The 17,632-nt window shown below is 32.9% G+C and overlaps 1 protein-coding gene across 1 annotated transcript in view; it reads left to right on the top strand.

Annotated features, from left to right (window-relative positions):
* LOC145305349 (cell adhesion molecule Dscam1-like) overlaps positions 1 to 17,063 on the top strand; it is a 170,263-nt gene extending 153,200 nt beyond the window's left edge. Inside the window, exons 55-66 of the mRNA XM_080146966.1 lie at positions 3,768 to 3,821; positions 4,275 to 4,363; positions 4,802 to 4,873; positions 5,195 to 5,299; positions 5,917 to 5,996; positions 6,909 to 6,982; positions 11,056 to 11,193; positions 11,612 to 11,695; positions 15,959 to 16,040; positions 16,296 to 16,340; positions 16,734 to 16,816; positions 16,942 to 17,063. Of these exons, the coding sequence (XP_080003092.1) occupies positions 3,768 to 3,821; positions 4,275 to 4,363; positions 4,802 to 4,873; positions 5,195 to 5,299; positions 5,917 to 5,996; positions 6,909 to 6,982; positions 11,056 to 11,193; positions 11,612 to 11,695; positions 15,959 to 16,040; positions 16,296 to 16,340; positions 16,734 to 16,816; positions 16,942 to 17,063 (1,028 nt within the window). The remainder of the gene's footprint in view (positions 1 to 3,767; positions 3,822 to 4,274; positions 4,364 to 4,801; positions 4,874 to 5,194; positions 5,300 to 5,916; positions 5,997 to 6,908; positions 6,983 to 11,055; positions 11,194 to 11,611; positions 11,696 to 15,958; positions 16,041 to 16,295; positions 16,341 to 16,733; positions 16,817 to 16,941) is intronic.
* The last annotated feature ends 569 nt before the right edge of the window (positions 17,064 to 17,632 follow it).

Here is a 17,632-nt window from a genome sequence, read left to right on the forward strand (position 1 = left end):
AATTAACTCTGATGAATTAAGCCATACTGATGAGCCCTAAAAGGGCAAAACACTGTGTCTATGGAATTAATATTATGGAAGAAATATGGTAGTTGGAGGATATGGGTACATTTGCAAACTAAAGAGACTACGCCAACTTATTTTGATAGATTGTAAACCTAATTTCTCCAGGGATTATATAAGGGAACATGGCCTGTAAATGTTACTGTCCCCTAAAAGTTTTAAACTCGGCATATCCTTTGGTATTCTGAATTTGATTATGATTGGTTTGTACAAAGTAATTTTTTTTATTTATGTTTTTAATATAAATATGGGGTAATTTTGAATATTGTGTTGTAAGGTGCATTTTAACTTTCATTTTCCAATTCCTTAAATTCTCTGAATTGATGTTGTGTAATAGCTACATGTGTCTTGTATAAATTTATTTTACAAAACCCTTGGGATGGATTATTCTGCAACCCTTTCTTCCCCTAGATATTACTAAAGCCATATTAGACACAAATTAATTGGGAGAAGATTCATTTCTAATCCAATTCCCTATTTGCTTTTAGGTGTTTAATAGCTTATTTGAGTTTCTTAGATAGTATTTTGTTTTATAAAACAATTTTCATGAAAGTTTTAAAAGATTAAACTTATTTAAATACTAGAACTTACATACTAATTTAAAATTTTGTGCTCTTAATATGGGAATTAGCAGTTATGAGAATAGAATTAGTTTGAAGTAGTAGATTTATGATTGAAATCCATAGCAGCAGTGGCCTTTGGAAGGGGGGATGTAAATACCCCTCAAGAAAAAATATTATGGGGAACAGCATTCTCATAAATTTCAAGCCCTGAAGGTTAATCTCTGTGCACGTCAATGCTTAGTGGTATTTGTATTGCCGATACAAATATCAGGCAAAATAGCTCTTACAACAGTATGACCAATCCAATTATCTGGCAACACAATGCTTTACAGGATGTCACAGAATAAACAGACCCATCAAAATAAACCTGAAATATAATTTTATTTTATGACATTTTTATGACAGGCCAAGTCTGTTAAATGAGAACAAAAACTTGTGTAATTTCTTCTTGTCCACACTTTCCTGCAAAAAATTACTTGTTCTTTACAAGAATTGTTTAAATGTTACCACTGACTTTAAGACTTAAGGGATAAGACATGGACTATAAATTTATATATACACCCCCAATTAGATAAATAAAATTACCCATTTTGTATATTTTACTTGATAAGACTCTACTGTTCCTTTAACCCATAAGTGTAGTTACTCTGTTTTTGCTGCCCTAATTATGGGTATTTTGCTTAATTTGTTGAACACCTAATTTCTCATAAGGAAAGTTGAAATAATTTTGTCATTGTTTTTACAGTCATAATAGTTTTAACAGATTTATCTATCTATCTATCAAATTCTGTTTGTCAAACTATCTATATAATTATGTTTGTCTATATGTCTGTCTATTTAAGCTTTTGAAAAGTTGGTATTTTACACATTTGTATATATCACTTCTTCTTATTTAATTCCCTATCTATCTAACTATGTCAACAGTATTAGTGCTAAAACAGAAAGTCTATTTATCTATCTATTTATATATTTTTTCTATCTACCTTTTCTTATTATCTATATGTATACATTTATATAACTATCTATTCCACTAGTGTAAGTGCTTAAACAGAAAAGTTATCTACATATCTATCTATTTATCAATCTATTTATTTATATCTATCTATCTATTGGTCTTTTTTTCAACACTCTTTATCCTTCTAGATATCTCTCTATTTATCTATGTTAGCAGTGTAAGGGCTGAAACAGAAGAGTTGGTATTCATCCATCTTCCTATCTATCTATCTATCCATTTATACATCTATATATCTCTCTATCTATCTATATTACCAGAACCCGCGACCGTGGCTCAACACGTAGCGCATCCGCTCGTCGTCGGGAAGGTGATAGGTTCGAATCTCGGGCCGACACCGCGTCATAACTAAAGACGTTAAAAATGGTTCCTACTGCTGCTATGTCAGATGCGCGACATAAATAGTTAGAGTAGGGGGAATGCCTTGGCCCAAAACAGGCGCAACTCGTTACCATGCACAGTTGGGACTTCTCAGACAAAGGTCGTGCATCACAGAGAGTTGGTTGTCTGATGGATGTTACTTAGCCTAATATCCTTGGGTGTTTGGACAGAGAAGGGTGCGTTAGTCATCCTTAGTTCTCCTGGATTGCTTGACCAGGACCTGGACAGTACATCAAGTCGATAAGGTCCTGTACTGCAATCCCGCCCGTACGAGGAAATCTATATTACCAGTAAAAGTGCCAAAACAGAAGAGATGGAATTCTTTTTTTTTATCTATCTACATATATAACAATCAATCTACATGTCTATTAATCTATCTATCTATTCCACCAGTGTAAATGCTGAAACAGAAAAGTTGGAATTCATCTATCATCTATCTGTGAATCTGTCTGTATAGCTATCTATCTATTCCACCAGTGTAAGTGCTGAAACAGAAGAGTTGGAATTGAGGTTAAAATTTTGTCGCATAATCAAATGAATGTTGGACACACAACAGATATGTAAACATTAGATTACAAGTTTTCGTAATATACTAGATAAAGGCCTTTTTATTGTATAAATTTTGTCAGTGAGTTCTAAATTGGTATGTGCCTTTTAATGGGCCAATGTATTTCTAATTTTTTATTGAAAATGTAACAAATACAGTAAATATAATAAGGTAGAATTGCCTAAAAAAATCTATTTTAATTACTCTGATTTAAAACAAAAATTAGATAAAGTCCTTACATTATATACAATATAAAGGCACTTTAATTGCAGGAATTTTTTCGGTAAGTTTTAAATGTATTTGTGCTTTGTCATGGGCCAAGGTATTACTCCTTTTTCCTTGCAAATGTCACAAATATATATTACAAAAAGGTACAATAACCTAAAAGTAATTTATTTTAATTACTCTATTATAAAACAAAAATTGGATAAGGTATAATCCTTACATAATATACAAGATAAAGGCACTTTAATTTCATGAATTTTGTCTGTTAGTTCTAATTGTATTTGTGCTTTGTAATGGGTCAAGGTGTTCCTCCTTTTTCCTTGCAAATGTCAAGAATATATTACAAAAAGGTACAATAACCTAAAAGTTATCTATTTTAATAACTCTATTGTAAAGCAAAACTAGATAAAGGCACTTTAATGTATGAATTTTTTCGGTGAGTTCTATATTGGTATGTAACTTTTCGTGAGCCAATGTATTCCCTGTTATTTTACTAGAAGAAATCTATTTTAATTTCTCTATTGTGACAAAAACGAAATCTGAACTTCTGTTCTTTTATAACCATAGTAAAATATTAATTTTAAATCATAGTCATGTCCATAAGTAGCGCAGCAAAAGAAAAATTCTTTTGTAAAAGTAATAGGATCTTTGTCGGTCTCTACCGAAGGATCTTGATAACTGCTGATCCGATATGGGTCTCCTTTTCATTGTACATTCTCATTAGTCCTTAGAAGGTTTATCGTTGTTTTGAGGGACGGTTCCACCACTATCCATAGAGAAATCGCAAAAAAAAATAAAATAAAAATATACAAGCGCCAAGCTGGTAAACATCTAGGGGCGTAGCCGGTATTAGAAAATTCAAACATTTTTCAAAATATAGTAAAATATTATTGCACTATGAAATAAGGGTTTGGGTAAGAAATGAGAATGAAAAAAGATAAAAACATGAAAAATATATAAGTTTGATTGTTACCAGATTTACAAGAGAGACAGCATTACGAGTTCTGGATAGTGGCGAGAACAGCTGCAGGTACTTATATAGATAGATAGATAGATAGATAGATAGATAGATAGATAGATAGATAGATATATTGATAGATAGAGAGATTCAACAGGTACCCATAGTAATATATGAATCTCTCTCTTTATCTCTCTCCTCTCTCTCTCTCTCTCTCTCTCTCTCTCTCTCTCTCTCTCTCTCTCTCTCTCTCTCTCTCTCTCTCTCTCTCTCTCTCTCTCTCTCTCTCTCTCTCTCTCTCTCTCTCTCTCTCTCTCTCTCTCTCTCAATCCCTCCCTCCTTCTTTCTCTCTATTTCTCTTTCTTTCTACCTCTCCATTTATTTTCTATCTATCTATTTCTTTCTTTATTTCTCTCTATCTCTCAATCTATGATCATTTGTTTTACTCCTATTATTATTATTATTCACAATAAAAGTATTATTACTTTGTTATTGCTGCACTACCTATAAACATACCATTCCTAGGCGATGGAGCTAAGAGTAAGGTTGTGAGTTCGAGTCCCACAATTAATCCACCAGCAAGGATTGCCTCCTTTGATGACCATAAATACCAGGTGATTATAGGTTGATAAATAACTCGCTAACCGCTTGAGCGATACTGCGAGGAATCTTCTTTTAGGATCTAAAAAGGTTTAAATTCTTTTGGTGGGGAGGGTATATCAGCCAGGATTAACCAAATTAAAAATGGTGGGTCGAGCTATACATCCTTTAAGTTTAAATAAGAAATCTTAAGGAATTTGATAATATACAGATAATTTATTCTTAAAGATGATAAACAAAATTACCCCTTCTGTAGTTAAAAATTATTAATTCATATGCTTAGACATTTATAGTTTGAACCAAGCAGTAAAGGTAACCAAATATTTAGGGTAACAAATGCAGAATATGATCATAACACTTTGGGCAAAAGTATAATTTACAGTCCCATACCCCCTGCTTCCCATTGTTTAGTTAAAGATAGATAGATGATTATATATTTCACATTGTTTTAGGTTTTGGGGGGGAGTGTGACCCTCCCATGTGTAACAGTTGGAGGAAATAATCCTCGGACCAGATGGCAGTATCAGGAAAATATTAACAACAATAATTTGTGAGAAGCGAAGCTACTCTACAAGTGTTCGTGTCTGTATGTCTCTCAATGACTATCTTTGTATATAACATTTAACCTAAATATTATTTCTTGATGAAATTGTATGATTTTTTTCTAAGTTTTGTACTTTTTGGTACGATATAAAAAAGAACCATGCAAAAATTTTCCAAAAAATCGGAGAACTCAATATTTACAATTGCTTTCTTTTTCTCTATATATTTAAAATTAAATTTGAAATACCATTGCTACATAATCAACCTTGTTTGTTTATAAATGTTGTTCATATTTGTGTCGCCAGGGGTCTCCCATAACTTCTGAGACAGATGTATTTAATTTGGACACAGACGGTGCCTTGGTCGTGAAACGGGTAGTCCAGCAGTTTAAAGGATTGGTTTGTCAGGTGAGGATAATACGGCAGTTTCTCTCAAAGTGCGCAGTCGAGCACTGAAACCCTTTCCTGGCCTATTTTAAGATTTGAAAATAAAGGTTATGTATTCTTTATTGTGTTTGAATTTTACTTTATTTTTTATTGGGTACAGGGTAGCCCCATTAAGTTTAGGTAACGCAGGAGTTATTGACCCTTATTTTCTTTTTTTTTCAAATATCAAGGGGATTGGGGAGGTTATGTGCTCGCAAGGAACTTAGGAAAACACAGCTAATATAATCTCATTCTTCATCCTTATATTAATTTTTTTTTAAAGGCAGAAAATATATACGTAGTTTAAAAAAGGATTATTTTATGAATTCTTGATTGGATAATGGGGCGAATTATATTTGTTGCCTAAAATACAACAGACAACCAACACCTTGAATCACAATTCAAAATTTTGAAGTTTTACCTTTACATGTTAGTGGGTTTAGAATTTAACCTTACACTTATTATCATATACTGACACAGCAGAAGATAATAGCATTATCATTACATTCTTACCCCTATTTTTGAATTAAATCCAAAACCCGTGACAAATAATAATTTTAAAGATTTAGGAAATTTACATGGATTATTAAAACTTACAGGTTGAAACGGAGGACGGTATAATAGACAGAATTCAGTACACTGTGGATGCTATAGCACCGCCAGTAGCCCCTGCTATAAGGTAATAAACATTGAATTATAGACACCTAGCGGATTTTAACTGTACTAATTAGTTTTGATATATAAAATACTACTGTATCACTATCATCAGTGATAACTTCTTACTTGAATTTTCTTAAAAGAGGCGCCTCGCATATCCTTTTATATAAAGTAGTAAGCGTCTTTTGTCTGTCCCGAAGGATCTCGCTAACCGCTGAACCGATATTGTTCTCTTTTACAGAGAAGCTTCTTATAGGTCCTGGGAAGGTTATAAACTATTTTTCTAGAGGGTGTCTTAACCCCCCTCTCCCAAAAAAAATAATTTGTATAACTCTTTGGAAACTCAAATTTAAAATAGGATGAGGTCGACTTTTCCTTCTCCTACCAGTGCAGTGCCCCTAGAGGCTTCTAGGGGCGTAAACGCTAGTTTAATTATATTTCAAATTGATTAAAAGAGAGATCTTGAGTAATACAATTCAACCTAGTATTTAATAGAATATTTCGACTCTAATTATATTTAAACAATAATAAAAGGTTCATACTTAATTTTTCATATAAAAAAGAGACATATTGTTGAGTAAAATTTATATTTAGAATATCTTGGATCAGCTCTAACTACATAGAGATTACATGGAATTATACATACTTGATTTATTACTATAAAGAGACATCTTGCGGATTAAACTGTAACTAAAATTTGTATTTAGAATATCTCGAATCAGCTCTAACTCAATAGAGATTACATGGAATTATACATACTTGATTTATTACTATAAAGAGACATCTTGCGAATGAAACTGTAACTAAAATTTGTATTTAGAATATCTCGGATCAGTTCTAACTCTATGGAGATTATTTGTAACTCTGCATAGTTGATTTTTTTACTATAAAGAGACATCTTGTGGATTAAACTGTAACTAAAATTTTTATTTAGAATATCTCGGATCAGTTCTAACTCTATTGAGATTACATGGAACTCTCCGCATAATGGTGGCGCTTTGATTCAAGGTAAGAGGCTGGCAATGGTACAAGGCAGGTTTTAGTCGTTTTTTTTTTTGGAGGAGTCAGGATTTGGAAATATTCATAAGAAAGGAACCAGTAACAAAACATTAAGTACTACATTGTGTGAGCTATAATGAATTTTTTGTTAATAAGCAGCGAAACAACTGTAGAACTAAGCTTGTCAGTACAATTATGGATTGCGTGTGAGTGTGTGTGAGTGTGTAACGTAAAGATTTGTTTCGTTCATCTAGGTGATCGCAATACATTGACATATTTACCAGGGCTCTGCTGCCACGCGTCAGCCGCGACTAAAACTCAAATTTAAACCCGTTCAATGATTGAAATTTTTTTAAAAAGAGGTATGGCCATATTTGGGTCAGGTTCAGACTTCATGCTAAAAAAATTGTAAAAAGTTGATATCCTTACGAGCGGCTGATAATTACAGACAAACTTACTTACACTATCTATAATACAAAGTAGAACGATGTCTGTCTGTCCGTCTGTCTGTCTGTCTGTCCCTTAAGATCTTGGTAACCACTGAACCGATCGGATTCTACTTATCAGGGTATATACCTATTGGTCCTGTGGTGGTTTTAAGCTATTTTCTTGGGGGGTGGGACACCCCCAACCCCCCAAAAACCAAAAAATCCCCCCCCATTTTTTTTTTTTTTTTTTTTGCTTTAGATTTCCTTGGTCCTTTAACGAATTTCGCCTTAATTTTTTTTATCACCTCTTGGGGCAAAGCCGCTAGTCTATAATACAAAGGAGAATGATGTCTGTCCGCCGTCTGTCTGTCTGTCCCTTAGGATCTCGGTAACCACTAAACCGATCGGATTCTACTCTTTAGGGAATATACCTACTGGTCCTGTGGTGGTTTTAGGCAATTTTTTTTAATTATTCAAATTTGTGGGGGCATCTCCAGAGGTAATTATTTTTTTCTTTAATTACCTTTTGGGGCAAAGCCCCTAGAGGCTAGGGGCGAAGCCGCTAGTAGATATATAGAGTAGCTTCTGCAATAAATCCTAGAATCATCATAGGATTTCTTGTTACACACAGACACAGACAGACGTATATATAGAGAAGATTGTGCTTATAATGTTCATTTATGTTACAAAATTATTATATCAATGACGAACGAACATACCAAGTGTATAGAGTAGCTGCGCTTCTAAAAAGCCAAGAATCTGATGAATAGTGAATTATCAAAAATTCGAACTCAGCAAAATATAAACAAAAGCTTAATTTTGGGAAAATGTTTTATGTGCTACTTTATAACAAAATAATAATTTTTATTTTTAAAAACTATAATACAGTTTTGTTAATTTTAACTGCGTAGCTAGATTCTTTAAGTAATAATACAAGTGGAAAAATTTTTATGCTTGATATTTTTTTTGAAGTAGAAAAAAAAGTGGTCTAAAAATCAATGCAATTATAATATGCAGATGAAGAAAAATACGCAAAATCTTCCTTGATAAGCACAACACATTTATCGGTCCAGCGGTTGCTGACAGTAATGGCTTCCTACGGACGGACGGGCTGATAACAAGACCATGCAGTAAGGTGTTGGGAGTTACACCTTTCACCCAACCTTAACAACCCTTATACCCTCTTTTACAAAAGGAAAATTACAACTATACTAAAATCAATTTACAACACATTCTTTCCCCTATATCTTCATGCACCAAAAGCAATTTCAAATAAATAAAGATTAATTTATCATCAAGTGATCTCTCCATGTATTCCTGGATAAATCCGTATTTACAAAAGGATTAAGTTTTAGAACATAAGTTTTTTACAAGTTAGACAGAATCTAAAATTCTTCATTTGACTCACTATTTATCCCCCCCCCCCCACCCAACAAAGCAGCAGTGTTCCTGGGCTTAAGTTTTGCTAATAAGGGTGTATACCTTCCCCCCCCCCTACCTACCTAAAAAATTTTAGGTTTTAAAAGTCATATGAACTACATTTCTCATTGGGGAGCAAGTTTTTTCATCACTAAAGAATATTACATGTAAATATAGTTTATACAAAGCTTCCCTAAAAATGTTAATTTGATAAGGATGAAAGAGTGAGAAAGAGAGAGAGAGAGAGAGAGAGAGAGAGAGAGAGAGAGAGAGAGAGAGAGAGAGAGAGAGAGAGAGAGAGAGAGAGAGAGAGTGAGAAGGTGTGTGAGAGGGAGATAAGAAAAGTATTGGTTAGTTACTCAATACGCAGGAATATAGGGATATGGCAATGAAACATAAATTTATTTTCCCACAACCTCCCAATCATCTCACACATTAGGGATCTAAGTAATAAAACAATGGCCAATAAAATGATGTATATCCCCAATGATGGTGCATAAATTTACCACTTCACTAGATTACAATTAATGGTTGAGACGTTTGGACACACAACTTAATGATCTAGCCAATCAGAATTCACTGAAGTCACCAATGTTGTTAAGCAAAAAAATGGGAAATCGCTATAATAAACTTTGGGGACTAGCGTAATAAACAGCCCATTGTCCCCTCTCTCTCCCGGCTTTCACATACTAGAATAATAGAAAATGGAATATACTGCTGCTAAGTCACGTATATTACATTTATGGTATGGGTATGCGGAATGCCTTTGCTCAAAAAAAGGCGCAGACTTTCTTTACATAGTTAGAGATATGTGTTGACTATTCAAAGAGTTGGTTGTCCTACGGGTGTTACTTAATTTGACACTCAAAGCATATTTACATCTCAAAGAATGAAAAATACCAGAGAGAGGGGACTGTTTATTATTATACTAGTCTCCAAAGTCTTACAGTAATGTTTTCTTATTTGTTGGCTCAACAACTTTGGAGACTCTTAGTAAATTTTGATTGGTTGGTTTATTAAGTTGAGTATTCAAACGTTTTAACCACTGATTGTAATCTAAAGAAGGGATAATTTTGTGTATAATCCTTGGGGATATACATCAATTAAACGGCCATAGGCCTATCCTTTTAAAAAACTTGGAAAAAGACACAAGATAGGATTAGTAGGATTAGTTATTCTTTCATTGGCCTATCTCTGTGTCCTTGGTTAGTTACTGAAGTAATGGTTTTCCAATTTTATTAGAATTTTAAGGTTTCTAAAATCTAATTTTCTTATTCGCTAATTTTAAAATTGAAATGTTAAGCTCTTTTATGTTTAGTAGCGATTGCACCCTACAATTCTAAATATTCGTTAGTACATCTGTAAGGAGCCATTTTTGAGGCTTCTGATAATTCCAGGGATCTAAAGGGATAAGGCAATGGCCTATAAATTCATTACATCCCCAATGATGATACATAAAATTTCACTTTCTTTAGATTTTTATCAGTGTTTGAATCGTTTGGACACTCAACTTTATTAACCAAGCAATCAAAATACGACGAAAGTCCCAAAAGTTGTTAAATCAACAAATAGGAAAACGTTTTAAAAACTTTGGGGACTAGTGTTATAAACAGCCTATTGTCCCCTCTCTTTCTCTCTCTCTCTCTCTGTGATAATTACGTCCATTTAATAAGCATCAGCCAAAATTTAGTTTCTCCATGAAGGACATTGAATTTCTTAGTGGAAAATATTTTTCTGTTTGTTTTTAGGATAAACAGCTGATTTTGTTTTATGATTTTTTCAATAAATTCATTTTAGCAGCTAGGCTATTCTATATTTCACTCTGTCTGTCCGACAATCAGTCAGTCTGTTAGTCCGAGGGAAATGCGATTTTTCAAGATAAACGGAGGCATTCTTTGGTGAAGGTGCCTTCGGTACCTCGGGGCAAAAAAAAACTGGTTTAAATCTTATAATTGTAATACGATGAAAGAAACAACTATTATCTGATTTTTGAAATTTTCTTGGCACAACATGGTTCAATATTATAACAAGTCCTAAAAATGAAGTATGTTCTTAAACAATATTCTGTATTTAAGCAATTCTGCAAAGAATTCATGTAAAATTTTGTTTATACTTATAAATTCTTATTCTGCCTATAAAGTTCAAACACTCAACAAGTGTTGATGTTTGTTTGTCCTACTGTCTGATTTTAGAGCTTCACTTTTATGGATGTTGGCATATTTGTTTTTGTTTTAGGTTATTACCTAAAACTGAAGAAACTTGACGAAGCCTGGACCGAAATAGCCTTGGATTATGATTTGACGAGTTATTCTATGGAAAATTTACCTTGCGGGACAACGTATTCGTTTAATCTAGTGGCTCATAATGTTGCAGGTATATCTATGTTTATTAATCTATCTATCTATCCAACTATCTATCTATCCAACTATCTATCTATCTGCAAAAATTTATTTGGCCATATATTTAACTACCTAACTCTCTAACTGTCTATTAAACTAACTTTATACCTTTAAATCTATCTGTATATCTAGCTCTGTATCTTTCAGTGTGTCTGTCTTTTAGCTAGTATGTCTATCATTTCATCAGGTAATCTATATATCCAATGTTTCTATATCAATCTATTCATTATAGGTCTTTCCATATCTTTCCATCTATCTATATATTTATTTATACTTCTAACTCACCCTGTATCTATCTTATATCTATCTATCCATTCATTTATCTATCTTTTTATCCTTCCTTCTGTCTATCTATCTACCTATCTGTCATATTCATCCAAATCTTAACCAAGGGCGAAGTAAACCAAGTGCAACGCTAACCTCACCCACACGGGGCTCCCTGCCAAGCAAGCCTAACCTAAACAGCATGGTATCAGGTAAACATAACATTGGTACCCAAAGTATTATAATCTAGCAATCATATTTGTTGGCTTAAAAACTTTGGGCACTCTTAATGAATTGTGATTGGTGAGTAGTAGTGTATAGTATAACTTTAGATGACGGGTAAATAAAATCTGAAATATAAATGACGCAAGTGAGTACAAAATATATACGCATATTTTGGTCAATTTTGGTGTTTTTTTAAAAATGCAAAATATAATGATAACTATTAAAACAATTTTTAAGTATAACTTTTATTTTATTAGGATAACAATTAAAAAAGAAATATATTTTTACTATATGCAATTCGTGTTCAAACACCTAATTGAAAAAAATAATGCAAGATATAGCTTTTATTTTAAGATAAACTAGGGGCAACGCCCCCTAGAAGCCTTTAGGTATTATTAAAGTGGGAGGGGGATAAGTCAACCGCCTTTCTACTTTTTAATTTGAGTTTTAATAAAAAATATTATAAAAAAATTTTAGGTAGGGGATTTGAAATTGGCGCATTTGTATAAACACCAGTTAATGCACAAAAATAAGGGGGGGAACAAAACAAGTTTTAAAAAATCCGAGATTTCGAACTACTGTCATCTAACTTTAGAACCAATAATTTTATATACAGAAGGGGTATTTTTGTTTATCATCATTGGGGGTGTACATGTACATTAGTTTATTGTCACTTGTCTAATTATTTAAAACCATTATCATTACAATGAAATGAAAAAAACGGAGAATTTGTTGCAATTTCATTTATAATAAATCCTTTACATATACTTCTATATATCCCTGTGGAACTAAAAGCTTCCTATTGACATACAATTTGAAATGATATATTATCGACATTTGACATGATGTGTTTAGAGCTGATTTGTTTTATGTTTACATCGACATTATCGCCAATATAAAACCTATTACAATATTGGGATCATTGTAAGAAAACAAAGTAGCGGGTTTCGTCGTATTTTCACAGTAGCTTTTGAAAGATTTATTTTAGGTCAGGTTAGATTAACTTAGGTAAAGGTTAATGGTTGCCACGCAGGGTTCATCCCTTTCCACAATATTACTATTCAAATGATGTCACAATGTTTATGTTGATATAATAAAAGCATAACAGTTTAATAAGGTATAAGCCAATTTCATTGCTATCATGCCAATTGAAATGATGCCCAAAAAGACATTTGTTGGTGTAAAAAGGAAAACAACCCATTAACCCCCCCCCCCCCTCCCCAATCCGAACTACCCCCCCACCCAACCTTTGTTTTCCCTTTTATAGCCCATTTGTGTGACCTTTACCCCCCCCATTATCTTCATAATTTTTTTACACACAGTGAAATAGTACTGGAAGTTTTATTGCGGCACGGAGGGAAGAGACATTGAAATGTAAATTATTTTTGTACCCAATTTTGTAATACTTTTTGGTTACAAACTAGTAGTGTTCAAACTCTTCAACCATTAGATTTTACCCCCAAGTTGTGGAGGCGAATTTGATTAACCCCCCCAAAAAAATTCTGAAACTCTCAAAACATTTAGGGGCGGTGGTAAAAAAAACTTTGGTTAGCTTAGCGCGCCATTTTACCCTTCTTCTCCCTCTCCAGATTTTTTACCCCCACCCCCCAAATAATAAAAAAGCTTGTTAGCATAAAAATGCATAGAGAGGTTTTTCTCCACATTACAACAGTCACATCCCACTGTGGCAGTTCTCCATGTGTAAAGTTTGCCAATATCATTTCCAATAATAGTTTTCTCATAAAATAGATGCATGTATTGGATGGACACCCATTTCAGCTAGATACACGTATGGATATGCACAATTTTACCGTTTCAGTTGGATGAATTGGTTCCTACAATAAATTCATATGGATATCCAATTAAGCTAGATACATGAATGGATTCTTAAAATTGATTCTATGGTCACCATTTCAGCTGGATACATGTATGGATTCATACAAAGTATTCATGTTTATATCCTATTCAGTTAGATACATGAATGGATTAATGAAATTGTATGGACACCATTTCAGTTGGATACACGAATTGATTCCTACAATGTATTCATGTAGATACCCTTTTCAGCTAGATACATGAATGGATTCATTGAAATGATGCATGTAATGGCTGGACACCCATTTCAGCTAGATACACGTATGTATTCATAAAATAGGTTCTATGGGCACCATTTCAGCTAGATACCTTAATAGATTCATAAAAAATATGCTAGGGACACCATTTCAGTTGGATACATGTATGGATTCCAACAATTTATTCATGTAGATACCCTAGTCAGCTAGATATATGAATAGGTTCATTAAAATTGGATAGGCACCCATTTCAGCTAGATACACGTATGGATTCATAAAATAGATTCTATGGACATCATTTCAGCTAGATACCAGAATGAATTGATAAAAAAGATGCGTGTATTGGTTGGACATTCAATATATCTAGATACACAAATGGATTTATGATGGTAGATGGATATCATTTCAGTTGGATACTAAAATAGATTCATAAAATAGTTCCATGTGGATATTCTAATAAGATAGATACATGAGAGGACATAATTTTTTGAAGAATACTAAAAGTAGTTACATACAATAGAATCATGTATTTAACCGTTTCAGCTAGATACTCTAATGAAGTAATAATAATAGATCTATGTTTTCTCTGTATTGGATAAATACCAATTTCAGTTGAATATATGAAAGTATCTGGAGAATATATACTTTGTTTCTGAATCCATTCTTGAAACATATTCTATAAGCACAATGGGGACAAAATTTATGTTAATATGAATTTTGGTCCTTTATTGAAATTTATTATAGAAACCTAAAAATTTAGATTGCTAACGTACTTGTCTAAAGTGTTTAAAATCACTACATAAGATATTTTTACGCTCTTAACCCTTACAGATCGGGGGGGGGGGGTCATATTGACCCCCCCCCTCTAGTTTTTTCAATGTCATTTTTTTTGTAGGTAAGATGGAGAGCTGTGACTTCATGACTTTTTAAGTTTAGTAATTATGCGTCGGCAAGAGTTGATTTTATTAGGATATCTGGTCTGTGTCGGTCGTGGTGTCCGGTCAAAGTCGGTTGGGTAGCACCAAAATTTTAAAAAAATTCTAAATAAATCTTAATTTCTACATTATGACTTTTGAAACCTAAATTTTTTTTGGTGAATACTAAGATATCAATGACCTTATGAGAAAAGTGGTGTTATGACCGTTTGACCGCACCCTGACTGACTTTATGGCCGATTTTTGTCCGGCTTTTACTACAGACATATATCATGAATATCGTGGCTTCTATTACAGCTAGAGACCTATAATTTTTTTGGTAAATTCTTGAGCAACAATAAACAGATAAAAATATTAATTGGCGCCGCCAACCGCCGTTTTACCGCCGTAACCGCCGAAAATAACGGTTTCCGTTATTTGCCGTTTTTCGGCGATGATCAGAAAAAGTAATTTTTTTGTTATGAAAAATAAAAGTTCGTCCTAAAATTTGATCATCCTAGCTAAAAAATTGGCCGCTCTACAGCTGTTTTAAAATTTAGCGGCTGGCCGCTAAAAAGCGGCTAAGGAGCAGCCTGACCGCTATGACTAGAAAAAGTAATTTTCTCTAAAAATACACATGAACCACCAGAAAAAAATTTTACGTCTTTATCTGTAACAGAAGCCGAGATAGAGGGGGGGGTCAATATGACCCCCCCCCCCGATCTTTTAAGGTGGGAATTGGGGCCCGATCTGTAAGGGTTAAATTTCTGAAACAAAACATAGCAACTCTTTGTGTATCTAACTGCATTACCCCATTCTTTCGTCTCCCTATACAAATATTCATTTGTTCAAAGTGATTTAAATAAAAGTAATATTATAAACAAAATGAGCAACAAGCAATTTTTCTGATAATGATAGAATGATAACTGGGCAAATAGCCTAAGGGTGTATAAAAGTTTTAAAATTAACAATATAATACTGTTTTAAGAGTTAAAATAACTATTAGCTCTGAATATCAAATTGTTTGCTATACTTGTTTTTACTTTTATAAATTTGCCTTAACCTCAAGAAAGACCCATTAATTAAAAGACCCAAAGAAACTATTTTGACCTCTATGACCACTTCCACATCCTCAGTACTTAATTATGACCTTCCGGTCATCATGTACATATATCCAATTCTTCTAAATTTGGACGTAAAGTAATTAACTTAAATGGACACGAACTAATGTAAAAAAAAAATTCTTTACGCTTCTTATTTTCAGTGAATATGACAAGCATAGTGCTGCATCTTTATGGCTGGTCTGATGGTGGTTGTCCAATACAATATTTTGTTGTTGAATACAGGCAAAAGTTTATTTAGATCTTCATTTTGGTACTTTTAACAAAAATTGTTTAATCAGACAGAAACTTAAAATACAACGAATGTGAAAATTTGAACCAAAAATACAAAATCTTTTTAAAGGATAAGATATTTTTTCTTTGCACCTTTTCCTACAGACCCAAATGGTTAAAGATCTTACTGGACAAACAGACTCATGTTCATCCATTTACAGGGGTGTGGAATTAAATGAATAGATCTAATACACTTGTGATTTGCAGAGAGTTGACTCAGAATACATGGCATGTTGTTTCTAGTAATATCAGGTAAACAGTGAATAGATAGATGGATTGAGAAATGGAATATCCTATAATATAAAGTATCCATAGTAGTGTTTTGACCTTTTAGTGCTCATCACTATGGCTCAATTCATCAGAGTTAATTTTGCACGTGGCAGGGCTTTAACAGGAAACCTGTAAGGTTTTTTGTCTGTAGCTTAAGATTTCAAAAACTTTTGAATAATTTGATTTCTTTGTTTTAAGGAGCTTCGCATAGGTTTTCTATTTTTAGATTAAAGTCTTTAGATAGTTTTTGGCTATTTTTATCCCCTTCTCATATAAAGAACCTTGCATTTTGGAAACTATACAACAGACTAACATATAAATTTTCAATATCAAAAAGCTTTATTGCGCTTAACTCATTGTCAATCTGTGTTATAGATCAGAGGATGAGGATGTTTTGATATCTGATTTGAACCCAGGAACAAGATATGTCCTACAGCTAACAGCAAGAAATTCTGCAGGTAAATACATTAAATAGACAGATAGAAAGGAAAGAAAGAAAACAAATTAGATTTTTATACATACCTTATTGATCTTGAAGTTTTTATGTTTATTTGATTATTAATGCTAATTTTTCTCGTTACAGGAACCCAGGTGGTTACTGGTCATGTGTCCACCCTGACCATCACTGGTCAAACATTGCTACCCCTTGAGTCCAGCACCCTCTTGCCCGAGTTAAGCGGAGGGCGTGGCAGGAAAAGATTATAAAAATAAAAGTTTTAGCTTGTTGTAAGCATAGTTTTTCTAGAACTAAATTTTGCCTATTATAACTTCAAACAGATTTTATTTTTCTGAATGGAATGTTTTTTAGTATCTATTAAACTAAATTTTGCCTAGGCTTCAAAAAGATTTTTTGATAATGGTTTATTTTTTCCTTGTGTTTAATTCGTTGGGCTATGTCAGTAACCTACCATTAAATTGCAATACTTTGGCTAATAGGCATACCTATCATTAATGCTACTATTAACCAGTGATCTAAAGGAATAAGAAAATGACAGATAAAATGAAGTTCATCCCCAATGTTAATACCAAAAATTACCCCTTCAGAGATTGCAATTAGTGGTTGAAATGTTTGGACTCTCAAATTAAATAACTAATAAATAACTAATTAATTAATAACTAATAAAAATCCAATAAAAGTCCCCAAGGTTGTTTAGGCAACAAATAAGTAAACGATATTTTAAATTTAAGGGACTTATTGTAGAAAACATCCCATTGTCCTCTCTCTCTTTCTGGCTTTTAACTCTGTACAATAAGCATATGCGGCTAATATTAAT

This window comes from Acartia tonsa, chromosome 14, assembly GCF_053477335.1.
Source record: "Acartia tonsa isolate MP-2025a chromosome 14, ASM5347733v1, whole genome shotgun sequence".
NCBI classification, from domain to species: Eukaryota; Metazoa; Arthropoda; class Copepoda; order Calanoida; family Acartiidae; genus Acartia; species Acartia tonsa.